This window comes from Rhinoderma darwinii, chromosome 8 (genome assembly GCF_050947455.1).
Source record: "Rhinoderma darwinii isolate aRhiDar2 chromosome 8, aRhiDar2.hap1, whole genome shotgun sequence".
NCBI lineage: Eukaryota > Metazoa > Chordata > Amphibia > Anura > Rhinodermatidae > Rhinoderma > Rhinoderma darwinii.
Genome location: NC_134694.1, coordinates 95,082,863 through 95,110,129, shown reverse-complemented (window position 1 = coordinate 95,110,129; position 27,267 = coordinate 95,082,863). Strand labels below are relative to the sequence as shown.

The window sequence follows — 27,267 nt, the reverse complement described above, 5'->3', positions numbered from 1 at the left end:
TTTATAAAGCAGCCGGCTTATTATACACATGAAATGTCTTCATAATGCATTGTGGAAAACTAATTCAGAGTCGTAACCTAAATTACAAGTCTATCGAGGAACTCGATCTGTTTTACAGCCTTGTTTGTTCTTGTGCTGGCAGTGCCAGAGATGTGATTGGGTTCATAGACGAGCTCGCTCTGGCTGCCGCCTGCTGAAAGTGCTCTCAAGCAGTGACTCAATGACATAGCGTGGGGGAGATATCACATGCTAAAATATAATCTAGATGGGTATTTTATATTATATAGTGTTTGTTGCTTTTATATTTACATTTCTAGTTTTCAGCTACATAGCATTTTTCTGTAAAATCAAGAAAATTGCCAAGGAATAGAAGTTCTTGAGTTGTCCACTTCTGTTCTATTGTTAATATTGCAATTCCTAGTTATGAGAGAATTGGGTGATAAACAATAGAACCACCAATACATCTCCCACAGAGGTTTTTACCCAACCAACTTGTTTCCCTGATTGGCAGGTAGACCGTGAAACTTTGCTTGTGACTGTACAGCTGCCAAAACAACTCCTACGGTAGTGATCACTCAGCTTTCTTGTCATCCTGCACGGCCAGTATTTCTAGTTTCAGCAATTCTTCCCTCATGTCTGGATCACTGCATAACTACACAGATTTGCCAAAGGTCGGTGACCAGCTATATGGACAATGGAATGAGTAAAGTTGCGCATTTGTCACGTGATTGGCTTATAGCTGCACATGACCAGTAGCGTGGACTACCCCCAAGCTTAATTGGCATTGGCAGCAGGAAAGATTTCCGGACTCTGATCTTCATTTATAAAACGAGAGTTAAAAAGGATCTGTCACTTCTCCTGACATTGTTTTAGTAAATAATTATATTCCCCATAAAATTAAGATTCAGGAGCATATTTTCTTAGAACTCTGCCTTGTACCATTCCTCTGTTATTCTTCTTATCAATTTATTCATAAATTTGTAACTGGGTGTTACGAGTTGGGGGCGTGTCCCTACACAGACTGACGCTGTCCAATCAGTGCTGACAGTGAGACTGTGTAGGGACACTCCTCTTTGGTAAGGGGAGGAACACCCATTTGTCAATTTATTAAATTTTTAGGCGGAATAACAGAGGAACGGCACAATGCAGGGTTGTAAGAAACGATGCTCCAGATTTGGGATTTTACAGGGAATATAAATATTAACTAAAACAGACGAGGTGAGAGTTCCCCTTTGAATGGCTAAAGCACCACCATTGTCTTGAGGACCCCTCTGCCATGCTTATCTGGTAAGAGTTTGTGTCACTCTGAGAGGCTTCATATTGGTCATAGCGTCAGTTAGCGGCCACACATGCGTTTGTTTCTTTTGTTGTTTTTTTTCTTTAACTTTCCAACAAACAATATAAAATGTGCTGTTCTGCTTTGTTTGCAGATTACATTTGACACTGAGGTTTTCTTCAATATTCTTCTCCCACCAATCATATTTTATGCAGGATACAGCTTGAAAAGAGTAAGTATCTATCACTGCTGTCCAGCAAGGTATTTTTTTTTCTCCACCTTCCTACCTGGCTGGAGCACCTGGTCACACACACTGGGCTCGTAGTCGGGAGGCATTTTCCTTCACTGTGCCCTAACTCTGCCATTAGCTGGCCACATTTATTATATAATTATAATAAAAAATAAATAAATGAAGATGGTCTTAAAAATAAAAGTTGTCTTATAATCTAACCTTACTGATCCACCATGTAATTGTGGAAAATGGCTGTCTCATCAATTCAAATAAATATTCATTGTGACAGCTAATAAAACTTTTTCTTCACATAGACTGCATCACCCTTCTTTTATTTCAATACTTGCTTATTGAACCTCCAAGGTTTAGTTTACATCTGCGTTGGGACTCAGTTCATGGGTTCTGTCGGACCTTTTCGTCAGGGGAACCCGTGAACGGAAACCATAGGTTTCCATTTGCGTCACCATTGACTTCAATGGTGACTTCAATGGTGACTGATCCGGTGCAAATGGTTTCCGTTTGTCACTGTTGTGTAAGGGTTCCGTCGTTTTGATGGAGTGAATAGCGCAGTCCACTGCTGTTGATTCCGTCAAAACAACGGAACCTTTACACAACGGAAGCCATTTGCACCGGATCTGTCACCATTGAAATCAATAGTGATGCAAACGGAAACCTGTGGTTTCCGTTTTTGGATTTCGTTCAAGTGTTTCCCTGATGGAAGGCTCCGATGGAACCCATGAACGGAGTCCCGACGCAGATGTGAACGAAGCCTAAGGTGTATACTGCCTAATATTGTACTTTTAGCTAGGTCTACAATGCATAATCTACAACTCCCGTTATCTTGTGGGTACCGGGCCTGGAAGAATGTGGGTCATGGAAATCATAGACCGTTACTGCGTATATTCTTCATTGTAGCAACAGCAAATAACAGGGAGGTCAAACTTTAACTGTGAAAAATAAGGATTGTCATATCTAGTATGTAAAATGTGATTTTGTTTTTGATTTTTCTCTGCACAGCCGCACTTCAGACCAAACACTGTGCAGAAACTCGGTCCTATATTTGATAGGACTGTGTTGCAGTTCTCCCCACAGAGGGTAATTCTGAATGATCCTGTGCAGAGGAAATGGAGAATGGGGTGCACCCCATTCTTCTGGGACGGGGGCTTCCAGTAGCCGGGCCTATATCATTTATATGGTTAGGTCATATTCTAGCGACATGCCCTCACTTATACGAGGAAAACCCGTACATGATGACTGCGATAGAAATCTCGTTTTCTTTTGATGAAACCGTTTTTGAGCAACTGAGCGATTTTTTATTTTATTTATTTTTTTCTTTATTTTTTTTTAAGTAATTTTTTTTTTATTTTTATTTTTAAAGACTTCCACAATGACCTCTAATTCATGGAATATTTCATGAGTGACCCCTCTCTGTTTTTGTCTTATTCTACAGAGACATTTCTTCAGAAATCTGGGCTCAATTCTTGCCTATGCCTTCCTAGGGACTGTGATCTCCTGTTTTATGATTGGGTATGTATTTTTCTTACTCGTAGGACTACATCAATAAAATGGTAACTTGCAGAACTGGGAGTGAATTGGGGACTTTATATTTTATAAAAAATTTTTCTCTACGTCGAATAGTTGAAGGCTCGAGTATACTTTTGTCTTTTAATATGAGTTGGCGTTTAGTCAAAACAAGTAATGTTGGCAGATAATAGTTTTGCTGGTTTTCCTCAGGGCTCTGATGTATGGATGTGTGAAGTTAATGAAAGTCATAGGTACATTAGGTGGTGACTTTTACTTTACCGACTGCCTATTTTTTGGAGCCATTATTTCTGCAACTGATCCAGGTAAATCATTTACTGTTTACGATGTGTGGTCTGTGCTCTTATGATTTGCACTTTTCCTCTTTCTTTGTATTTTATTTAATTTTCCAACTTATTTTCGCTACGTGATAAGTCGTAAAAGACCTCTAGGGGACAATCACACTTTATTTTTTTTTTACTTTGCAGTATTTCACTGAAACAGCCCCCTGTCGATACATTAGTAACTGGCAGAGCTAATCTGGCTATGCTAAGACCCAGCAGCTCTGCTGTGCCAGGGGGCACTTGGCGATCACTGGATCCAATAAAGGCAGCGGTATTGCTGCTGCTTCTATTCACTACATAGCACTCGTTGAGCACTATGTTGACTTGAAAAGAGAAGTGGACCGAAGCGGTTATAAGTTGCTTTTTTTTTCTTTTTTTTTTTTCTTCTCCTACTCAGGGTCCCTAGCGGTCTCTGACAGCTGGGCACCCGTCCTGCTCCTACTAGATTGCAAAAGCTTTAAAGCAGCGACGTCAAAACATGTTGCTGTAGACTTGGTGCCAGTGCCACACCATCAATACAGTGGGCAGTCGCTAAAAAGTTAACACTTACAGTGGGTTACTGGGATTTCAAACATCAATGACCTATCATGTGGGCCTCCAGCCGTAGTCAATCTGCAGAATTAAGGTGGCGTTCCCCTCCGGAGGTCGAACCTCCACTGATCCAACATTGATGGTCTAACCTCTTTAATGGATATGTTGCCTGGGCAGGTCATATACTCACACGCACCTTGCAGGAAAGCATAGAATATACAGTATGAACTCCTTGTTTATATGCCCTGGACTCTGCATACAGACATTGAGCATCCATAAGGCATAGCCCTAAACTTGCTGACTTGCGGTTTTATATATAAAGTCTGAGGTCTGCCTGAGGCACCAGTCTGTAATTTCATTCTGGCTCATTCTCTGTTACTCATGAAAGGCCTTTTATTTTTACATCCGTTTTTTTTCTGGTCATAATTATACGTTTTAGAAGGTCTTAAGTTTTGTATATTTTTTTTAATTTTTTTTATCCACAAATGTATTGCAAATATATTATCGGGTCAAATGACTTGCTGAAAATGTATTACTATTTTATTTGTTTTAGTGACTGTTCTTGCTATATTTCACGATTTGCAAGTAGACGTCGAACTGTACGCTCTTCTCTTTGGTGAAAGTGTCCTAAATGATGCTGTGGCCATAGTTCTGTCATCGTAAGTTTTATACTTCCCTCACGGGTGTATTATTTTATTTTTATGGGGTTTTCTGCCAAAACACTTTTATGACTGGTCAATTCTTTCTTTTTTGTTTTGAATTCAGTACATTTTTATAGAAACATATTTTCCAATACAAAAACATAGTCCCATTATAGAATATGGGGGTTCTTAAGTTCTATGAGCCATTACATATTTCAAAAGCATAGGCTAATACAATGTACCCCATTTGCCATAAATGTACATAATTAAGTGTATTTTAAACCGATACATGTAGGTGTGGTAATGTGACGTCTCTTAATCCTTTAATTATTTAATCTTAACATCACTTTTATCAGTACCACCCAGTCATGAGACAACATGAATTAGAGAGAGAGAAAAAAAAAAAAGATGGAAAAAATTCTTATTTTCCACTAGCCAAGCGAACTCCGAGCCCTAGCCATAGAAAAACCCAGCTTCTTTTCCAAAAATTTGAATCCGCTGGCACTTTAAATGAGACCTACCCGAAATCTCATCAACTGGACATCAAGTTATGCGAGTCAAGCCACGGGGGCCCAAACCTTTTCAAGTTCGGTCAGCGTGCCTCTTTCTATATAATGCTTTTTCTAGGTTCACCAACCAGTTTATTTTGTTAACACTGCTCATCAAGCAAGTGCTGGGCTATCAATTTGCGTGCCATGTATGGCATTTTGGCTATCGCCAGTTTGCCATGCTCCAAGGTCGCGAGATCCCCCACATATCCCAGTACACAAACAAGTGGACTCAGTTCAACATTCACCTGGAAAACTTCATTGATAACATTTACTACCTCACTCCAAAAACTCTCCGGATCATGACCGAAAAAATATGAAGCATACCCACCGAGACATGTTTACACCGAGGGCATAGCCAGCCAGGTTTATCATAGAGAAACTTTGGCGTTTTATATACTTTAGGTAGCAGATATAAATGAGAGAATCTATGAGCCTCGCTCAGAGACAATTGTGGCGCTCTGTCCAAGGTTTCTGCCAACTGCGTATTTGGGTCCATCAGACTTATCTGGAATCTGAGGCTCCACCAATGTCAGGAACGAGGGGCAGGTGGATAGGCGCAGCCAGTCTCTATAGAAATTAATGGGATTTTAGAAAACATTTACGCACAAATGGAGGTTAAGGTAAGTTTTATTTATTTCAATAGGGAGTGACTGCACATATATCCGAAAGTGGGTCAGTTAAAAAATGCTTACATTCTAGTTCCAGATAAATTCATGTTCACATTCTTTTTCAGGTCAATTGTTGCATATCAGCCCGCTGGAGACAACAGCCACACGTTTGACATCACTGCCATGTTAAAGTCTGTAGGAGTATTTTTGGGCGTTTTTAGCGGATCGTTTGCTATGGGAGCTGCCACCGGAGTGCTCACTGCATTAATATCCTTATCTGTAAAGAACAGCTCCTCTGATAGGCTGGGTGTTCTCTTACACTACAATGTAAATTAAAGCTATTTTTTATTATTCTTTATTTTTTTTTCTCTTTTTACGGATTAAAACCAGATCGGGAAACATATGCCTGTTTTTTTTTTTTTTTCTGGTTTGAAGATTTTTTTTTAATGTTTTTATTTTCTGTACATGATTATGGGGCGGCCATCTTGCCTGAGCTGCTGCTCTGTTAACCATAGAAATCTGTAGACTGGAGGAGAGCTGGGTTCGTCACCTATTGTCAATGGTGGATACTATGTTATTTATATATTGATGTTAATTTGATCTGTGATAATAATGAAATGATTGCTGAGATGTGATCTCTACAGAACAGGAAGTGTCAGTCTATTGTGAGATCTTAGTGGTCATCGTGAAAATTGCAAGATTTCTGGATTATTATTTAAATTATTGATAGTGACTCGGAAATTTAAAAAAAATCACCAATAATTTGTAAACTTTGCGGGTGTGTTCACATCACCGGTGCCCTTCCGTTGAGGGGTTCCGTCGGGTTAACCCCTCAGCGGAAAGGCAAATGGAAACCTCCTCTTCCGTTTCCCTCACTATTGAACTCAATGGTGACGGTAACCTAGCTAATGGTTTCCGTCTGTCACCGTTGTGACAGGGTTCTGTTGTTTTGACGTAATTAATAGCGAAGTGGACTGCGTTATTCCGTCCGACTGCGCTATTTTCTGATGTCACATTCCCTCTAAGTACAAACAGACTTTGGTGATACAATTCTCACTGTTAGGTGCACCTGATATTACATCCTATTCACCTTTCTTTACTTTAGATATTTTTATTATATTGTAAGTGATGCATGTGACCTAAAAATGTTCCTTAACAATTTTCTACGTCACAAAGTTCACCAAGCTGCGGGAGTTCCCGCTTCTGGAGACCGGCTTGTTTTTCTTGATGTCTTGGAGCACATTCCTTCTTGCTGAAGCATGCAGTTACACAGGTTTGTTGGGTGCATTTTATATTGGCATAGGTACATCAACCAATAACTTCTATGGGACCTCCTGTATGCCTCAGATTTCATACAGATGTCTTTTTGGATTCTGTTTTATTAGCAGCTTCTTTACAACACTGTCTATTTTCATCCAAGTACCACTAAAATGGCGATACCTAAAGGAATAACTTTCAGAAGTAATAATCACACAAATACTTTCTGATCGAGAAGAATGTTAAAGTGTAACTAGACTTTCAAAAAACGTTGACATGTAAAATCGACATGAGTGTCGGCCGGTAAAATCGGCCATTTTGCCCGGCCGGTTTGCACTAAGTTTTGCATCCGTGCCGGGCCGGGCAGATCCGGACAGTGACATCAGCGGCAACTCCTGAAGGGGAATCCCCATGTGTTCGGGGATTCCGCTTCAGGAGTTTCCCCTGATGTCACTGCCCAGATATGGACAGAGACATCAAGCGCTCTGTCCAGGAGCGGAATCCCCGAAAACACGGGGATTCCGCTCCTTCAAGGAGCTAAAGTGCGGCTAGCACATAGCAGAGCGGGGAGATACCTCCCTGCTCTGCTATAGTGGCGTCGCTACAGTAGTAGCAGCCGCAGCAGCTGCTAGCGGCGCTATCGAAGGTGTCGCCGGGCCAGGGTGCTTTTAAAACAAGCAGGGGAAGGGAGCCAGCGCAGTGCTCCCTTCCACCTGCTGTACACCCGGCCCTGCCACACAGTGTACAGCGATGCCATTCGTCAGAATGGCATCAACTCCTCCTCCTCACATGCACTGTGCGCTGTGAGGAGGAGGAGATAGCGCAATCGCCGGAAAACCCGGCCATCACTCGGGACACATCCCGGTGATGGCCGTGTAATACCCGGCCCCATAGACTTCTATGGGAGCCGGGCGGCCGGGTACCCGGGCGAAGATGGAGCATGTCCTATTTTTTGACGGCCGGTTTTCCCGGCCGTCAAAAAATCGGTCGTGTGAATATCCCCATTAGGGGTCTATTATTCCTAATGCAGCCGGGTGCCGGCCGATTTATGAACGGCCGGCACCCGGCCGGGAAACCCTGCCGTGTGAATGAGGCCTAAGAAGTTTTGATTGGTGGGGGTCCGAGCACTGAGACCTCCACCGATCACTAAAACGAAGCGGCAGAAGTGCTCGGGTAGGCGCCGTGCCACTTAGTTTATGATCGCCTTTATTCACAATGCTGAGCGAGCGGCGAACAGACTCAATAGAAAGTTTGAGCACCTAAACCGCTTGTTGGGCTTTCCGAGGAAAGCCGTTCAGAAACTAAATGGCACCGAGCTCACCTAAGTACTTCTGCCGCTTCGTTTTAGCGATCGGTGGTGGTCTCAGTGCTCGGACCCCCAACGGTCAAAACTCCTGACATGTCACTATGAAATGTCAAAGGTTTTTTTGAATGTTTAGTTACCCCTTAATCATTGTTCATAAGCTTTGGTAAAAGAAGATGCTCTCTCTTTCCTTATGGAGTCATTTTAGGATTGTCTTTTTGGTCTTTGCTGGTGTTTACTCCTGACTTATGCTTCATGCTATGGACTTTAATATGATATTTTTATTTCATTGCAGGGGTCGTTGCAGTTCTGTTTTGTGGCATTACTCAGGCACATTATACCTACAATAATCTCTCAACAGAGTCCCAAATTCGGACAAAACAGGTATTCCGTTATAATTTTTTGTCAGATTGGGAATCTATTTCCGGCTTTGTAAACATTGAGATTTTATGATTTAACGTTTGAAAAATAGATTCATATTAAGACGTGCATGTTGATGCAAATCTGCAATATACTCTGTCTTGGAGTTTTTCCCGAGTTACTTCAGAAATTTCATCTGAGCGTCCTGGTCCATGCTGCATTCTCTTTCCATAAACTGGAAAATTTGGACAAACGGCTCTCTGTCCTTAGGGCAGCCTTGCTGTAATGCACCTAATCCAAGCTGTCCAATCACCCAACAAAAGACCTTAGGGGCTTTCTAGCAGTCCTATAGTAATTAGATTGACAGCAGATCCCACTAAAATCTTTAACACCTTCCCGACCGCCCACTGTCTTTTGACGTCAGGCGGTGCGGGTGCTTAATCTACAGAGACGTCTTTTGGCGTCGCTGCAGATCAGGCTGATGAGCGCTCGTGTGAGCACTCATCCTCTAAGCAGGAGCTGTTACTAACAGCTCCTGATCTTAGAGCAGCCTCCTGAACACAGCTGGAGTCGGCAAACATTCGGACCCCAGCTGTGTAACCCTTTGATTACCGCGGTCCGTGACCGTGGCATGATCAAAGGGAATTCCCCTCTTTGATCGCATCACCGGGATTCCAGTGATGCGATCAAACACTGGGCAATCCCTCTGCAGTCAGCCCTGGGGACCTACAAAGGACCCCAGGGCTGTCTGTTCCGTGTGCCTGCTGTTCGGGCACACTATGTGCTGCCCGATCAGCAGCCTGTGTCATAGTGACACAGTGTAATGTATTAGCGTACAGAAGTATGCGAATACATTACAAGTAAAAAATAAAGTTACAAATAAAGTTATCCCTTGATGGGATTAAAAAAAAAAAAAAAAAGTAACAAAACAAATAAATAAATAAAAAGAGTCTTTATTTTGCATTAAATACATTTTATTTCCCCTACACTAAATAAAAACAAAAAACCTACGCATATTAGGTATCTACACGACCGTAATAACCTGAAGAATTAATCTAATGGGTTATTTAGCGTGAAACGTGAATGGGATAAAAAATAACCCAAAAAAAACTATTCCGAGAATCGCTTTTTCCTATATTCACGCCGTAAAAAAAATATTTTTTACCCCCAAACTGTGGGGTAAAAAAAATACTATTTTTCTCGCATAAAACAAGGCCTTATACAGCTACGTCAATGAAAAAATAAAAAAGTTATGGCTGCTGAAACGCAGAGAGGCAAAAACAGAAAAATTTAGCTGGTCATTAAGGTCTTTTCAGGCCCGGTCATTAAGGGGTTAAGATAAGTATTACTGTAAACATTCAGAACAAATGTTGCAGGGCTATGACTGCTCAGAAGACGTGGGATTATCTATGTACAATACATAAATGTAACGATCCTACAGTGAGCCAGGCATTCGAATATAGACTATTTATGTGAGGAAAATGTTATTGTTACTAATAGTTTTCCCTTGTTTTTCCTCTCAGCTGTTTGAGCTTTTGAATTTTTTGGCAGAGAACTTTATCTTTTCCTACATGGGTCTCGCTCTGTTCACGTTCCAGAAGCACATCTTCAATCCCACATTTATAGTGGGAGCTTTTGTATCCTTTGCTAAAATATATATATATATATATATATATATATCAATGATATACATTAAAGGGTTACGCCTAACACAAAAAAAGTGATGACACATTCCTAGGATATTCCATCATTTCCTGATCAGTGGGGGTCCGACTGCCAGGACACAATCAATCGAGTGATTGTATCGTCGTGAAATCCAGAGATTCAGGATACAATTTGGACCAAACAGAAAATGATGGCATTTTCTCTATACAGAACACTGAATCCGTCAGTCCCGCGAACCTGACTGGTTCAGTGTCAGTGGGTCCTGCGTATCTGTGACACGCGGGATCCACCTGTAAACAATCACATAGAAGTTCATAACTTATATGTGATCGATAACAGGTGGATCCTGCGTGACCCGCTGACCCTGAACCCATCAGGTCCGAGGGACTGACAGATTCAGCTGCTCTGTATAGAGAATACAGAACCGCTGTATCTCCAAAAGTAAAACAAATTTTTAATAAATACTATTTACAAAGTTACTAATCACACTGACCTTTTTATTTAAAAAATAAATAAAAATAATCCCTCAAAGGTGTACATAGCCTTTAACGACACTATACAATGCATTCGGACCATTTCACTTTTTTCACATTTTCCCTTCAAAAAAATTTCGTTTTTTCCCATCATTCTGTACTCCATACCCTATAATGGCAAAGTGAAAATGGAATTTTAGAAATGTTTGCAAATTTGCTTAAAAATCTAAAATTTTGCATGGACAAAAGTATTCAGACCCTTTGCTATGGCACTTGAAATTTAGCTCTGGGAGCCTCCCATTTCTCTAGATCATCTTTGAAATGTTTCTACACCTTGATTGGAGTCCACCTGTGGTAAATCATTTGATTAGACATGGTTTGGAAAGACACACCCCTGTCTATATAAGGTCTCACAGCTGACAATGTGTATCAGAGCAAAAACCAAGCCATGAGGAGGAAAGAACTGCCTGCAGAATTTAGAGACCAGATTGTAGAGAAAGGTACAGAAAAAAAATTCTGCTGCACTGCAATTTCCCAAGAGCACAGTGGCCTCCATAATTCTTAAATGGTAGAAGTTTGGAACAACCCGGACTCTTCCTAGAGCAGGCCGCCCCACCAAACTAAGTAATCGGGGAGAAGGGCCTTGGTAAGAGAGGTGACAAAGAACCCAATGGTCACTCTGGCTGAGCTCCAAAGATCCTCTGTGCAGATGGGAGAAACTTCCAGAAGGTCAATCATCAGTGCAGCACTTCACCAATCTGGGCTTTATGGCAGAGTGGCCAGAAAGAAGCCTCTCCGTAAAAACACATGAAAGTCGCCTGGAATTTGCAAAAAAAGCACCGAAAGGACTCTCAGACTGTGAGAAACAAGATTCTGTGGTCTGATGAAATGAAGATTGAACTTTTTGGCCTCCATTCTAAGCTTCCTGTCTGGAGCAAACCAGGCACTGCTCATCACCTTCCAAATACCATCCCTACAGTGAAGCATTGTGGTGGCAGCATCATGCTGTGGGGGTCTGTTTCAGAGGCTGGGACAGGGAGACTTGTCAAGGTTGAGGGAAAGATGAATGGAGCAAAGTACAGAGATATTGTTAATGAAAACCTGATCCAGAGTGCTCTGGACCTCAGACTGGAGTGAAAGTTCCCCGTCAAACAAGACAATGACCCTAAGCACACAACCAAGACAACACGGTAATGGCTTAGGGACAACTCTGTGAATGTCCTTGAGTGGCCCAGCCAGAGCTCCAACTTGAAACCAATCGAATATCTCTATAGAGACCTGAACATGTCTGTCCACCGACCGTCCTCATCCAGCCTGACAGAGCTTGAGAGGATCTGGAGAGAAGAATGGCAGAAAATCCCCAAATTCAGGTGTGCAAACCTTGTGGTATCATAACCAAGAAGACTGGAGGCTATTATTGCTGCCAAAGGGGCTTCAACTAAGTCATGAGTAAAGGGTCTGAATACTTATGCCAATGCAATATTTTAGTTTTCCCTTTTCAATAAATTGGCAAAGATTACTAACATTCTGTTTTCACTTCATCATTATGGGGTATTGAGTGCAGAATGATGGGGAAAAACGAGATTATTTTTTTTCATTTTAGTACCAGGCCTCAACATAACAAAATGTGGAAAAATTGAAGACTTTCCGAATGCATTGTATGTTTGGGTTCCAGTTTCCTTAATGTTCATGATACAGGTTGCGGTCTTCCTTGGAAGAGCCGCTAATATTTATCCACTTTCATTCTTACTAAACCTGGGGCGAAGAAACAAGATCGGCACAAACTTTCAACACATGATGATGTTTGCAGGTATGATGGTCCATTAGCACAGCAGGGTCAATGCCACATAAAAGCGTTCATCTTCTTTAGCCAGTTTCTCCTCCGTTTGGGTCGATCGGTCTGCTACATCGTGAGATGTAACCTCCTTCTACCTTGCTCTATTTAGCCAACAGGTGTAATGCCACGCTTTGGCTATAATCACATTTCATTGTGTACCCGTAGCCTTTGAAACACTATTCCAAGAAGACAAGGATAATATGTACATTATAGACAATGATAAACTTCTTGTGGGAGTTTACTGCATACGGATTTATACAGGTGCTCCAATACTCTAAAGATATTTGGTGCAGTTTTTGAGACCTACCTGCAAAAATTAGGGGGGGACAAAGTGTAATATACTTTGTCAAAATTCCTTGCCGATCTTGAATGGCAGCTTGTTCTAATTTCTCTGACTTGGGGCTACTTGGCCTTGAATCCTTAAGAAAAACATGCTCTAGACGACCATTTTTCATATTGATGTCTTAGAGGGCCTGACTGTATCAACCAGAATGGAAGATATTTTAACCGTTAAATAAAAAGTGAAAAAATGTATACGCTGTATAAATTGTCAAATTCTATAAAACCGTTTCGCTTTTGTTATAACTTTTGTGGACACTCTGAGTGACTTACCAATATGGCCACCATTACGGCTCCCAAGGGGGTGTGGCCTAGCTGTGGAAGCAGTAGTGACGGTTATATTGTTTTTTTTTAAGAAACCGGAAAGGACAACACAAAGACAGATACTATACTGATACAATTGATTCATTCAAATTTTTTTAAATAAAATGATCTCTAGAGGGTAACTAAACGTTCGACAAACATCTGACATGTCATAGTAACATGTCAGAAGTTTTGATTGGTGGGGTCCGAGCACTGAGACCCCCACCAATCGCTAAAACGAAGCGACAGAAGCGCTCGTGTGAGTGCTCAGCCGCTTCGTTTCTGTTCGGCTTTTTCGGGAAAGCCGATGTATCGAAGTACTGGCTCATAGACTTTCTATTGAGCCCGTACGCCGATACATTGATTTCCGGAAAAAGCCAAACTAAAACGAACTGGCTGAGCGCTCACATGACCACTTCTGCCTCTTTGTTTTAGCGGTTGGTGGGGGTCTCAGTGCTTGGACCCCACCAATCAACACCTCCAACATGGCACTATGACATGTCAGAAGTTTATCGAACGTTCAGTAGTTAAAGGGTAACTAGATACTCTTCTAATGAACATAAAGTTAATGTGTTGTTTTTTATTTGCTCCTCTCCCCCTTCAGGTTTGCGTGGAGCTATGGCCTTTGCACTGGCTATTCGAGACACTGCCACCTATGCTAGACAAATGATGTTGTCAACCACCCTTCTAATAGTATTTTTCACTGTGTGGGTGTTTGGAGGAGGCACAACACCAATGTTATCATGTTTACATATCCGGTATGTATCTTTTGGTTTCCTTCAACAAACCTTTCTGTACTGGCTGGCGGTTTTCCTTTTTAAGGCCCTGTTCACACGGAGTTTTTTGCAGGAGGAAAATTCCTCCTGTAAAAACTGACCCTGGAGGTTTTCATGTTTGATGTGGTTTTTGACGTGGTTTTTGACGTGGTTTTTGACGTGGTTTTTGATGTGGTTTTTGACGTGGTTTTTGAGGCGGTTTTCGCCGAGGTTTTCACACGCATGAGGCTGGGTTCACACAACCATGTTACGTCCATAATGTACGGAACGTATTTCGGCCGGAAGACCCGGACCGAAGACAGTGCAGGGAGCCGGGCTCCTAGCATCATAGTGATGTACGACGCTAGGAGTCCCTGCCTCTGCGTGGAACTACTGTCCCGTTCTGTAATCATGATTACAGTACGGGACAGTTGTCCTGCAGCGAGGCAGGGACTCCTAGCGTCGTACATCACTATGATGTTAGGAGCCCGGCTCCCTGCACTGTCTTCGGTCCGGGTCTTCCGGCTGAAATACGTTCCGTACATTACGGACGTAACATGGTCGTGTGAACCCAGCCTGACATCCTTCTGTCACCATTGAAATGAATGGTGATGCAAACGGAACTTACTTCACACTTGCCTTTCCGTTGAGGGGTTCCCCTGACTGAAAGCACCGACGGAACCCCTCAGCAGAAACCACGCTGATGTGAACAGGCCCACATTAAAAAAAACATTGTTTTCTGTTTGCATCATCATTGACTTCAATGCTGATGGATCCGTTGCTAATGGGATTCCCTACACTGCGGTATTGGTTCAGTCGAAACGACAGAACCCTTTGCACAACGGGGACAAACAGAAACCATTAGCAACGGATCTGTCACCACTTCACACTTGCCTTTCCGTTGAGGGGTTCCCCTGACTGAAAGCACCGACGGAACCCCTCAGCGGAAACCACGCTGATGTGAACAGGCCCACATAAAAAAAAAAAAAAGTATACTTACTTCTTGAATCAATTTCCCAACATCAATGTCCATTCGGTGGTACACCTCTGCTGTCGTCATTTCTGTTCCTGAAATGTTAAAAAAAAATAAAAAAGAGATGACATACATGAACAACTGCATAACAAAATTAAAAAATAAAAAATAAAAAAATCTAAAAAAAAACTAAAAAAAAAAAAAACTAAAAAAAAAAATGCACAGCTCCATACATGTATAGCATGTATGGAACATAGGAGCAATTGCACTTACTTGTATTCGATTTGGATGCAGGACTTCGGTTTTCTGTATCCCTGAGTTCTGTCCACGATGTTTTTCAGGCTCCACGAGCAGACCGGAAATGACAGCCCCTTGCTGGGCTGGACTAGCAGCAGGAGACGACTCCTGCAAAACACTCGGCAATATACTCGTCAGAAAACACCTCACTAGTTTGAGGTGTTTTTTGACGTGTCCCCATTGCTTTCAATGCGGTTTTGGACGCGGAAACCGCATCAAGAAGGGTCATGTCCCTTCTTTTTGCCGCGAGGCGTTTTTTTTACTCGCGGTAAAAAAACGCCTCCGTCTCCCATTGAAATCAATGGGAGTCATTTTGGGTCGTTTTTGGCGCGTTTTCCGACGTGTTTTCCGCGTCAAAAAACGTGTCAAAAAACTCAGTGTGAACAGGGCCTAAGTGTATCTCCAGTGATCAACTTAAAAACCTCTTAGGATTTGCCCCTCAGTGTTTACATTCAAATTTATCATCTAGAATTACCAAAAGGGGTGCTCTATGCTATATTATTAGCTTTTATTTACTGGCATGCTGCACATGCTATTCATTTTAATATGGGGGAGAGTAGGAGAAGACTTACTGCAGCCCTTTACTTTCTCCCTGCTGATGTCACTAGCAGGAACAGATAGGGAGAGAGAGAGTTAAATTAACGGAGTATCTTACCCAAACAAAGAATACAAGTTGTTGTGTCTGTAGAGAGAACCTACTGGCTAACAAAGTCTTTGCAATGTGAGATGTGACCACAGTGGACTGACCTATGAAATGTGAGCTCGCAGGCTTGTAGAAACCGTGAAAGGGCTGTAACATGGAAGACAATGATTACCTGGTAGTGAATTAGGATTATGGAGAGGTACATGAAGATCTAAGAGCACTGTGAATTATTTATTTTTTTATTCGAGGTTTGCTTTAATTCAATGTGAAGTTGACGGGCCGCATCACTTTCAAATTTGATACAGTACAAAATGAATGTTAATCAATTAGTTATTTGAACTACTATAATAATACTACATTACTATAACAATACTACATTACTAGATTACTATAATAATACCACATTACTATAATAATACTACATTGCTATAATACTACTTTACTGTAATAATCGCGCTAGGTTCAAACTTACTGGAAATTTGTGAAGTTTACTCACCGTGCTTATTTAAACAATCTAGTTTAAGTGTTGCTAAATGCAGTCTGTCGGTCAGTTGGCAGCATTTGGCAGACACAAGAATGTCAAGATTGGGCAGCCCCTTGTTAGTGCCACACAGTGCCCTCTGTAGATAGCGCTACCCCCCCTGTAGATGGTGCCACCCCCCCCCCTGTAGATAGTGCCAATGGGACTCCCTCTAGGAGTGGAATCCACAGCCAGAGCATAGGCCGTGGATTCCGCTCTTAGAGGGAACCCCTGATGTCAGGAGCCTCTCCTGGAACGGAATCCCCTGCCAGTGTGTCGGCAATAGGGATTCTGCTCCAGGAGTAGCCACTGACGTCACTGTCCATATATAGACAGTGATGTCAAGGGCTTCCATGGGCACAGCACTTAAAGTAGCGCTGTGCCCGGGAAGTCCTCGGCGAGTGGAGGAGCTCACTCTGCTCCTCCGCTCTGAACTAATGCTGAGTTCAGCATTGGGTTCAACTGTATCTGAGGACGCAGATACAGTTGACAGCAAGACATATCCCCGGCCGCCCGGGACAGCGGGACACTGCTCAGAATCCGGGACTGTCCCGCTGAATCCGGGACAGTTTGGAGGTATGGCCCAGGGGGGATGTAGCTCTATCTACAGGGGGCTGTGTGGCCATTGCTCACATACCACTAACGGACTGCGCTCCTTCATGACGTCATGAAGGAGCGCCAGCGCATTCCTCCTGCTGCCTGCTCTCTCCTCTCCCGACGGAGCTACGGAGCCCTGCGGGTCGCAGATGACAGCCTCAGGGGCCGCATGCGGGCCGTGTGTTTTGAGACCCCTGATTTAATTGGATTTAATGCGAACTATCGTCCACCGAGAGAGCTGCATTACACAATGACTAATAGGGTCTCCCCTCTATTATCTCTGTATTCTCTGTTAAGCATTTAGAAAGGATGGTGTTCTCCTATTTATATAGCATCAGTGTTCTGGCAATGCAAAAGGATTTTATTCTGTTGTCCAGCAAAGTTACAGGATTTCTTAGAAAAACAAAAACTTGTGTTTCTTATTGGAATAGTCTTTCCTTCTGATAAAACTAATGTGGAGTTCACGCCAGCGTTCGCCATTCTGTTCTACTCTGGGGAGCAGAACAAGGGAAAAACCAGAAGCGCCAGTTCCATTGCACCATCGGCTACCGACTAAACCCATTGACTTTAATGGGTTCCGTTGGGGTTCTAATGCTGATGTGAACGAGGCCTTATATGGAATTATTTATACAGTTCCCACTTATTGACACCTACAACTCTGTGAATTGCAATCTCCATTATCAGTGGTCTTTGTGGTTTATATACTGTATATGTCGCCATCGATTATCTACACAGCTGCTTTTGGTACGAATGGAAAATGAGACCTGAGTGTCCATGTAACTCACTGATGCATTGCACTGAGCTAAATGTGGTAGTGTTGGGGTCAATGCACAGGATGCGCACTACGTGTGGTTTTGTGTAATACAATACCAGCATAGTCAATGAAATTCCAGGAAATCTCCTGTACACGCTGTAATATTTTTCCGTAAATTGACCTGCGGTGCAGATTTTAAAATCTGCAGCATGTCCATTTATCTTGCATTTCCACTTTCAAGTTGTATCTGCCTAGTGCTCTGGAAAATCACACCACAACCCGCAGCATAAAAACGTGCCGAAAAACCATTGGGTGTGGTTTTTCCTGCGAATTTCCTGCTATTGCTGCAGTTTTGGTGCGTATTGCACACGTGTTATTTGATGCGGGAAATCCGCATCAAAACTGTAGGTATACACACACGTAATTGCGCAGCTAAAACCTAATGGTGCATTTATAGGTACTTTTTTTAATTTATTTTTATTTTACATTTTGTGGCGGAAATAGTTGCAGTTTTATGCTGCAGATTTTGGTGCGGTTTTCTGTAAAGCTAGTTAGATACAATTTAGAAGCGGAAACGCAGGATAAATTGACATGCTGCGGATTTAAAAAATCTGCACTGTGTAGATGAGATTTAAAGAAATCATTTACTTTGCTGGTACTGTATTACGTCGCGGATATGCGGCGTGAAAATACGTACGGCAAATCCACAAAATACGCAATGTGTGCATTCAGCCTTAAGGTGCGTTTTTTGATCTGCACGTAACACAAATCGTATGCATGTGGCCTTAATGTACAGTCCGGGTCGGACTGGCCCACAAGTGGATCATATTGTATTCGATATAGAGCATTGCCTATAGGGTAAATACAGCCATCTATGCTATGGACACTATATGGCCAAAAGTATGCGGACACCCCTCCTTATTGAGTTCAGCTGTTTCCGCCACACCCATTGTAACCAGTTGCATAAAATCAAGCACATAGCAATGTAATCTCCAGTGACAAGCATTGGTGGTAGTCGTATAAGTCCTACTTAAAGGTTTGGTGATCTGAAAGCTGGCACTGTCATAGAATGCCATCTTTGCCACACGTCCATTTGTGAAATTTCTGTTAAGCTAGATCTGCCCTGGTCAACGATTTGGTGTTATTTTTGTGAAGTAAAAGCGCCTAGGAGAAACCGCTCAGCCGTGAAGCTGTAGACTAAGCAAACTCCCAGTGGGGCCGCCGAGTGCTGAAGTGTGTGGCATGTGAAATTTGCCAGTCCTCCTGCGCCACCCACTATAACACAGGAGCTGTGTGTTGGGAGCTCCGTGAAATGAGTTTCCATGGTTGAGCAGCTGCGCACATGTCTAAGATCACAATGCCAAGTGTCAGTAACGTAAAGCACGCCGCCACACCAATTACATTTCACTATCTGATGGGCGAAACTGGGTTTGGTAGATGCCAGGAGAACGTTCTCTACCGGAATACATAGTGGCTACTGAAAACATTTAGTTTAGAACGGATAATGGTGTGGGTCTGTTCTTCAGGGTTTGGGCTAGACCCCCTTCTTTCTATTGAAGTTTAGGAAAATGGGCCATATCATATTGTGGGAACGTCTGTCAATTTCGAGTTCATATTGTTATAAAAGACCTTTTAGTGACTAACCATATTAGAATATCATAGGCCCCATGCCCATCAGGTTTGTATTGGATGACTGCAAGCAGAGTTCTTAATAGCCATGAGGAATTGATACAGAAAGAATATTTAAAAATTGTACAACTCTTAATTATACGAGAAATAACATTTATTCATAAACTGTAATACCACTCATGTGGTAAGCCTTTAAGTGCAGGCCATGATAGTCTTTGAAAAAAGACAAGTGAATGTTGCTATTCTTTAATAAAACAAAATACATTGTCAGAGAAATCCATTGTTACAACCGCAGCATGAGGTAATTGTAGGAATACCCCTAATAATACCCATTTATGTGGCTTACCTATATCTGGGGTTTTTAGGTTGTAGCTTTCCTTTGATGCTATACTTTTAGTTTCTCATATTTGCATTAAAATTAATCCGCTTACTTTTTACATATTGACCACTAGGTGTCACCTCACCACTTTTATCAGCATAGCCATGCTCTTAAAATAAAACCCCAGCAGGGAAAGATTAAATCCCCCGCTCTCACCGCCCGGTCACCACCATAAACGAAAAAAATTAACTATTACTTACCCAGTAGCCTTCACTCTGCGCTTTAGCTTCTGACTGGCTAGGCTGCTGTTAAACACCATAGAGAGGGTATGGCTGTGATGAGTCCTATGATATTTCTTATTTAAGCTTTATTCACATGGCGTTCGTGCGTGTGCTGAGCGTACCCACCGAACGGAGTCTTGGCTGCCTATGGGGGGCGGGGGAGGATGTGTGGTCATGAGGCAGGGGCAGCTTGGCCCTTGGTTCGTGACCATCTATGAAAATTGGCTGTATTGGGATCTCTATTGTAGACCGTATTTAGATTTTTATAGTTCTATCATTTTACCTTGCATTACATTTCTTTTCTAGAGTGGGCGTGGACGCGGAACATGACCAAGTGGTAAATATCTTTTTCATGTTATTAATGACGTGGTTTGTGATATTTTAATATTCCTGGACCGACTTTCTTTGATGTACACGTTATTTTTGGCGCTCTGCTGTGTGACGTTTGGATGAATGAAGTTCAGCGTTATTCTACATTTAAACTAAAGCACCTGCTCCATTTTTAATAGCATATGCATTCATTTGGGGTCCGTTACTTTCCCTTTTTGGCGGGCAGAATATCATTTTTACCATTAAAGTCAACGGAAACCATTACTCTTTCCATTTTGATCTGTTAGAATGAATCCGTTAGACATGGAAGCCGTGGGATAAGGGACTACCCCCGTCCATTTGGGGAAGTGGTAGTCTAAGAGCCTAGCGACATCCGTTGCCACGTTCTCCGCTGTGATTTATGTTGGTGTGATTTGTAAAGAAACGTCAGTGCTGAAAATATTTAACGCCCAAACATTTTTGGTAAAGTTGTTCTCCCGACTAGGTTACGTTCACACGCTGTGTTTTCAGCCATTTTCGGGGGAAAAACGCCTCCAAACATCTGCCTATTGATTTCAATGGGAAAGACGATGTTTCATTCAGATGGGTTGTTTTTTTTGCACGGCCATTTGAAAAAACGTTGCGTAAAAAAAACCCCCATAAAAAAGTGCATGTCATTTCTTGAGCCATTTTTGGAGCTGTTGTTCATTGTCAATGGAAAAACCGCTCCAAAAAACACATAGAAAATGTTTGATTCTTTAAAACGGCTGAAATTCAGAGTCCGTTTTTTCTTTAGCGTGTGAACATACAATTGAATTGAAAGGATTTTTTTTTTTTTATCCACTTTTTTTTTTTTTGTAGAAATTCGCTGTAAAACCAGAATAATTTGTGACTTAACGCCTCAACCATTCAAACCGCTTAAAACATGTTTGCGTAGGTGGCACTTGTAATTGACAGACATTGCGCCCCCATCTTCCTTTATGATCAGATAACTTGCGAGAAGAAGAAAAGTTGTGCGACGTGATAGATTACAATTGTACACACCTATTTATCTCCACATTCCAGGACATTTTTTGCTAACAGCTGTAGCGAGGGAAAAGGCAGCCGTGTCTGTCTGTAAGAAGTGAAAACATGTCCCTGAAAGAATCCTAAAAATAAACCTACAAATCTAGACCAAATGTTTGTATGTATTTGATATATGCGACCTACGTAAAAACAATCTAGCCTGTCACGTATAATATGCAGGAATGAAAATCGAATAAAAAAAATAGTATCGTTTTAAGCAAAAAATAAAAATGATGCATTCCTTTTAAAGAATCGTTAGTAAGCCATGTATTATGGGCATTCCTAAACGATGTACCCTTCAATCTGCTGTGTCCTAAAAATCGACCCCACCAATACTTCTTGTGGGTCTTCTTAGAAATCCTGTGCTTGCTTTACTGTAGTTTTTAAATTAGTCGAAAATAAAACCAGTCCTGTCATCTTGGAGTCGTCCCGGTTGAGCCCGCACCTCATGTGTTATAAGTTATACGGGTGTCAATCTCCACACGTCGCCTGTTGAATTGACGCTTGTTCCGCTATGACCTATATTATTAGCTGTGTTATCTGGCATCAATCTTTTTTTTTTTTGGTTGTTTTTACTCTGCCTAGAGCAATAGTCTGTACTCACTATGTTGGTGGGTAATTTACAAGTTGTGGTTATTAACCCTTTGTCTTTACAGGGTGTTCCAGAGAATGAACGGAGGAGCACCAAAGCAGAGAGTGCCTGGATTTTTAGACTCTGGTACAATTTTGATCACAAGTATCCTTCCATTTGTGTTTTTTTTTTTTTTTTTCTTTCCAATAATTTAAAGGGGTATTCCTGTCTCGGACTTCTATGGCATATCCCCCGACAGGAAACCGCTGAGCATGATTATTAACACATGTATTTTTTTCTTTCTAATTTCTTGTAAGATGATTTAGCAGAAGGACAAGAACTATTCATTGCACGTGATCGGGGTTAATGCCATGATCTGAGGAGATGAATGACGACTAGCAGAACCCAAACACTACAGCCATACTGTGCAGCGGAGGTTAGAGTATTAATGGTACGGCTGAAGGGTTTGTGAATCAGAACACCTAGTCCATGAGGGTATTCCATGCGCAACTCCTGCATGATGAAATTCACAAGGAATTAAGGCCCTATTTACACGAGCGTGTGCGTTTTGCGCAAGCAAAAAACGCGGCGTTTTGCGCAAGCAAAAGCCACTTAACAGCTCCGTGTGTCATCAGCATATGATGCGCGGCTGTGTGGTTTTCGCGCAGCCGCCATCATTATGACACTCCGTTTGGATGTTTGTAAACAGAAAAGCACGTGGTGCTTTTCTGTTTACATTCAGAGTTTGACAGCTGTTGCGCGAATCACGCTCGTCCCACGGAAGTGCCTCCGTGTGGCATGCGTGATTTTCACGCACCCATTGACTTCAATGGGTGCGTGATGCGCGAACAGCGCACAAAGATAGGACATGTCGTGAGTTTTTTTCAGCGCACTCACGCTGCGCAAAACTCACGGACTGTCTGCACTGCCCCTATAGACTAGCATAGGTGCGTACGACACGCGTGAAAAGCATGCGCGTCGCACGCACGTATATCACGCACGTGTAAACGAGGCCTAAGGGTTTCTAATCCTTTTATAGAACTTGTCCTTCTCGATTCTTCTGTGATACAAATTGTATCTTTCTGCAGTTTTTCTTAACATTTGTAGCTATTTGAAACCTCTGCTAACACACACCGGACCTCCCCTCACCAGTACTCTCCCCAGCTGTTGTGGCCCAATTGCAAGATGCCTAACAAGTCCTCAAGCCTATGAGGTAAATGGTCAAGCAAATGTTTTTTCTTATAAAGGGATTATCCAGGTTGTTACATTTTTTTTTTTTGTAAGTGCTGAAAATGTAATAAATAAGCAAAAAAAGCAGTACTTACCTATCCTTTTGCCTGGCGATCTAGCGCTGATGCTCTGGAGGAACTCCCGTTGGTTGTTTACATGCACGTAGCATGTGACTATTGCAGCCAATCAGAGAGTTTGTCACCACTGATCTCTCTGATAACCCCTTTTTAATGTTGCTTAGAAAAAGGTTTGATGGGCCACAGTCTTTCATTTGATTTCTAACCCCTCCTTAGAAATGGTAAAATCTTGTCTCTCTTAGGTTTTTGCTGGCACACACTTTCTGATCCCGGCCAATCTAATAGTAAAAAACAATTCTTGCTTCAATGGAGCAAAGTCCTGACGATAACGTGACTCATAAAGTCTATCAAATGATCTTTACAGAAATATGTACGTTCGGATCCCCAAAAAATATTTAAAGGCTATGTAACCTTTTGAAGCCCCATATTTTTTTTTTTTTATTATGTAAGACTGACTGATTTGGCTTACAGAGGTGTTCTGCAGCATCTATGTATATTGGATGCACAGAAGCTGCAGAGCTAAATCTAAATACAATTTTTAATAAATGTATAACAAAAAATATCTTAATCTCAAAACAATGACATTACATTAAAAAAAAAAAGGTTTACATAGCCTTTAACCAATCACAAACTTTGGCCAGGGTGGTCTGATGGCATCCATAGACTTGAAGACTTTTAATTGATCTATGTGAAATTGGACAGATTAGGTGATCGTCTTCTGATAGACGTAGCGAGCATGATGTGATGGAGCACCCATATACCATGGCTACTACGTCTGACAGATCTCTGGAAATGATGACCTGTCTTTTAGTAGCATATGTCTACACAATGGCTTGGCTGCTCCATAAAGGTCTCTATTTTAAGGGATACAACAGAGAAGGACATACAGGACAAATTTTGTAGCATCTAGCATACTAAAATTGATGGGGTAGTACAGACAACGTGGACAGATCCTAGAGACTCGACTGCTGCCCACAAAGTGGAGGCAATTACAGTGTTAATAGAGGGGCTTTCCTTGATGAAAATACATAAGCGCACAAAGCTTGGGTGCCGCAAAGGCTATCCCTATTAATAAACATATAGATCAGTTATGGTGGCTTACATTGTGTGTCCCAAACTTTGTGTGTCCATCCATGCTTGCTGAGGTAAAAGGGGGCACTTCGCATTGTATAGTCCGACTAGCATGGCGTGATGTCTGGAAGGAGTTTTTGTAATGAGCTGTGTAGAAAACCGAAATAGGCCTTGGTGTAGCAAAGTGAAAACTGGGTTTGTTGCCCTTGGTAACCAATCCCAGTTTGGTTTCTATTGCTTAAACTGCACTGGAAAAAAGTGAAAGCTGCACTGTGATTGGTTGCTATGGGCAACAAGGCTTTTTTCTGTAAGATGGTTTTGATACATGAGACTCCTTTAAACAGTTTTCCCATAATCAATATTAATCACCTATCCACAGGATGGGTGATAAATATCTGATTGGTGGGGTCCGACTGCTGGGACCCCCACTGTTGCTGAGAAATGGGATTACCGGGCTACCCCGTTGCGCCCCATATGAATGGAGTGGTACTGCGCATGCTCAGGCAGCACGCCATACATTTTTTATGGGGCTGCCGAGCGCCATCTCTGGCCGCCCCATGGAATTAATGGAGTGGTGGACGAGCGTGTGCAGTACCACACCATTCATATGGGACGGCTATGTAAGCCTGTTGTTGGGATCGGTGGGGGTCCCAGTGGCCAAACCCCCACAGATGAGATATTTATCACCTATCCTGTGGTAATAAATATTGATAATAGGGAAAACCATTTGTTTATACATAAGTCTAGAGTTACACGATGACTTTGGCCCAAAGATTGCTGTGTCACGCTGCCTGCATCGCAGTAATGAAAGTGAATATGGCCGCGTTGCGACTCGCAAGCTGCCACGACATAACATATAGACTCTTTGGATTTCTTGCGGCGTACTGTGGGTTGCAGCGCGGCCACATTCACTTTCCTTACTGCGATGCAGGCAGCAGTGCGACACAGCGATCATTGGCCGTGCGATCTGTGTCGTGGCCATAGTAGCCCTAGCCTAGATCTGCAAAAATATTAAGAGTGATAATATGGCAACGTTTCCCACAGTGGAGTTGCTCTAAAGTACTAGATCTGCACACGTTACACCGAGCTCCTGCTTTGTATTCTCTCTTTTGTATTTTAGAACCAGGAGCAGCTAAAAGATGATGATTCTGATCTGATATTAAATGACGGGGACATAAGCTTAACCTATGGTGACACGACTGTGAGTACCGAACCTATATCCAGAATGGGAGTAGGAAACAACTCTGAGGATGCCATTGATCAGGAGCTCAGCTGTGGCGATCAAGAGTTTATTTTAAGAGGAACCCGTCTCGTCATGGAAGAATGTGAAGCTCCAGGAAACCTGCAAGTCACCAGGAAGAAAAGCCCCATGTAGTTTCTATTTTTATGGGTGAAAGGAGTTGCGTATTTTGCCAATAACATGTTTTTTGTGTTTTCTAATCATGACAATATGTTTTACTACCTACTGCATGGCTCCCATTGTTTGAGCTGCGTAAATGCTATTTATACGGCATCGGAAGGAACTGTTCTTTTTGGTGTCGCTTGTGAATATCAAGTTCCGTTTTTTTTTCTGGAAAGTTTGTTTGCACTTTAAGTGAAGCCATCTATCAAAGCGTGGTGGTTGTTACGCGATGCTCTATGGCGGACTCCGCGTCCCAGATAGTTGCCAATATTTTTCCTTTATGTTACTTGAAATATTAATGGGGGTCTTTTTTTTTTTTTTTTGTTGTGTGACTGTTGGACTGCCAATACAAGGAGTTTGTTGTATAAGCGAATGTCCAGCAAATGGTGATCCATCTCTATTAATTCGAGCCAAAATAACGTTCTTCAACACCGTTTTTTTTCCCCTCCAAGTCTGGATTTTTCTGTAGCAAAGTTTCAACCCAAATTATTTGTGTTGATCTTTTCTTTCCTTTTTGCATTTTTGTTTTGTTCTGCAGCAGCTAAAAAAAAGCTATTTTTTTTTTCTTTTCCAGACAAAACTTGTTTTAAGAAAAGAGGTTTTCCAAGCCAAAGTTTATTTTTAAGTGCACATTCCGCAGGAGATTGTTGAAACGCAGCACCGCTATTATGAAACTCCATCTATTTCTTTTATGTTGATAGAATGTTGTCTTAAAGAAGTAAGAATACTTTAAAGGGCCACCAACCCATAATACACCGTTTATAAAAGTGGCGCTTAGAGCAAAATCGGGGGAAAAAAAAATGCATGGAAATGGGGGGCATTTATTTTTCTGGACTTTCTGTCGATAATATCTAGTCCAGCCTGTCATCTATGGTCACATTCAACTCCACAGCGAATGTAGATAAAATAAACTTTGTGGTTGGGGTCTAGATGCCCATAGTAAATATGAAGCTCATGGTGCGGTGAAGTTGCGGTTGTCACTTTTATTACTGTGAAATTGCATCAAAATGAAATGGTTTTACCGTGATTTCACTAAAACTGCGTCTGTTTTTTGCAATTTCGTGTTAACGCGTCCAGAAACCACAATTTCACTGCACCCTGTGAATAAACTAGATCTGTTTTTGTCTTTTTTTCATTTTTATGTCTTATTTTTGTTTGTGTGTTTACCGTGAAACATTTTATGCATTGAAGCTCCCTGCCTTAAAATCTATTGTCACCGTAATGTCAATTGTGTAGAGAAGAAAAGAGCCCGTGGTTTTTATAAGATTCCCCAAGTTTTTCTATGTTGTTCCACCTTTTTTTTGGTTAAAGGATTTGGTATTTACACTATTTGTTCTGTTCATAGATTTACAATGAAGGGGCAGTTCTGCTGGTCCCTTATGGTGTAACTTGGAGAATTCTTTAAGGTACCATGCACAGGGCAGAGCACCAAGGTTGTATGGAGGCACACCGACTCCCAGCAGCTCCGGAGCCTAAGGCACGCTGTGCTGCAACCGAAGGAGGATGGCACCATTTTTAGATATATATCTTTTT

General features: G+C 41.9%; 1 protein-coding gene across 1 annotated transcript in view; it reads left to right on the top strand.

The window, feature by feature from the left end:
• SLC9A6 (solute carrier family 9 member A6) overlaps positions 1–27,060 on the top strand; it is a 34,584-nt gene extending 7,524 nt beyond the window's left edge. The window contains exons 3-16 of the mRNA XM_075835929.1: positions 1,431–1,508; positions 2,959–3,035; positions 3,243–3,355; positions 4,458–4,563; positions 5,830–5,971; positions 6,872–6,977; positions 8,560–8,648; positions 10,148–10,261; positions 12,461–12,572; positions 13,846–13,999; positions 20,316–20,346; positions 22,040–22,119; positions 23,062–23,167; positions 25,453–27,060. Of these exons, the coding sequence (XP_075692044.1) occupies positions 1,431–1,508; positions 2,959–3,035; positions 3,243–3,355; positions 4,458–4,563; positions 5,830–5,971; positions 6,872–6,977; positions 8,560–8,648; positions 10,148–10,261; positions 12,461–12,572; positions 13,846–13,999; positions 20,316–20,346; positions 22,040–22,119; positions 23,062–23,167; positions 25,453–25,707 (1,563 nt within the window). The 3' untranslated portion in view covers positions 25,708–27,060. The remainder of the gene's footprint in view (positions 1–1,430; positions 1,509–2,958; positions 3,036–3,242; positions 3,356–4,457; positions 4,564–5,829; positions 5,972–6,871; positions 6,978–8,559; positions 8,649–10,147; positions 10,262–12,460; positions 12,573–13,845; positions 14,000–20,315; positions 20,347–22,039; positions 22,120–23,061; positions 23,168–25,452) is intronic.
• Positions 27,061–27,267: the final 207 nt, after the last annotated feature.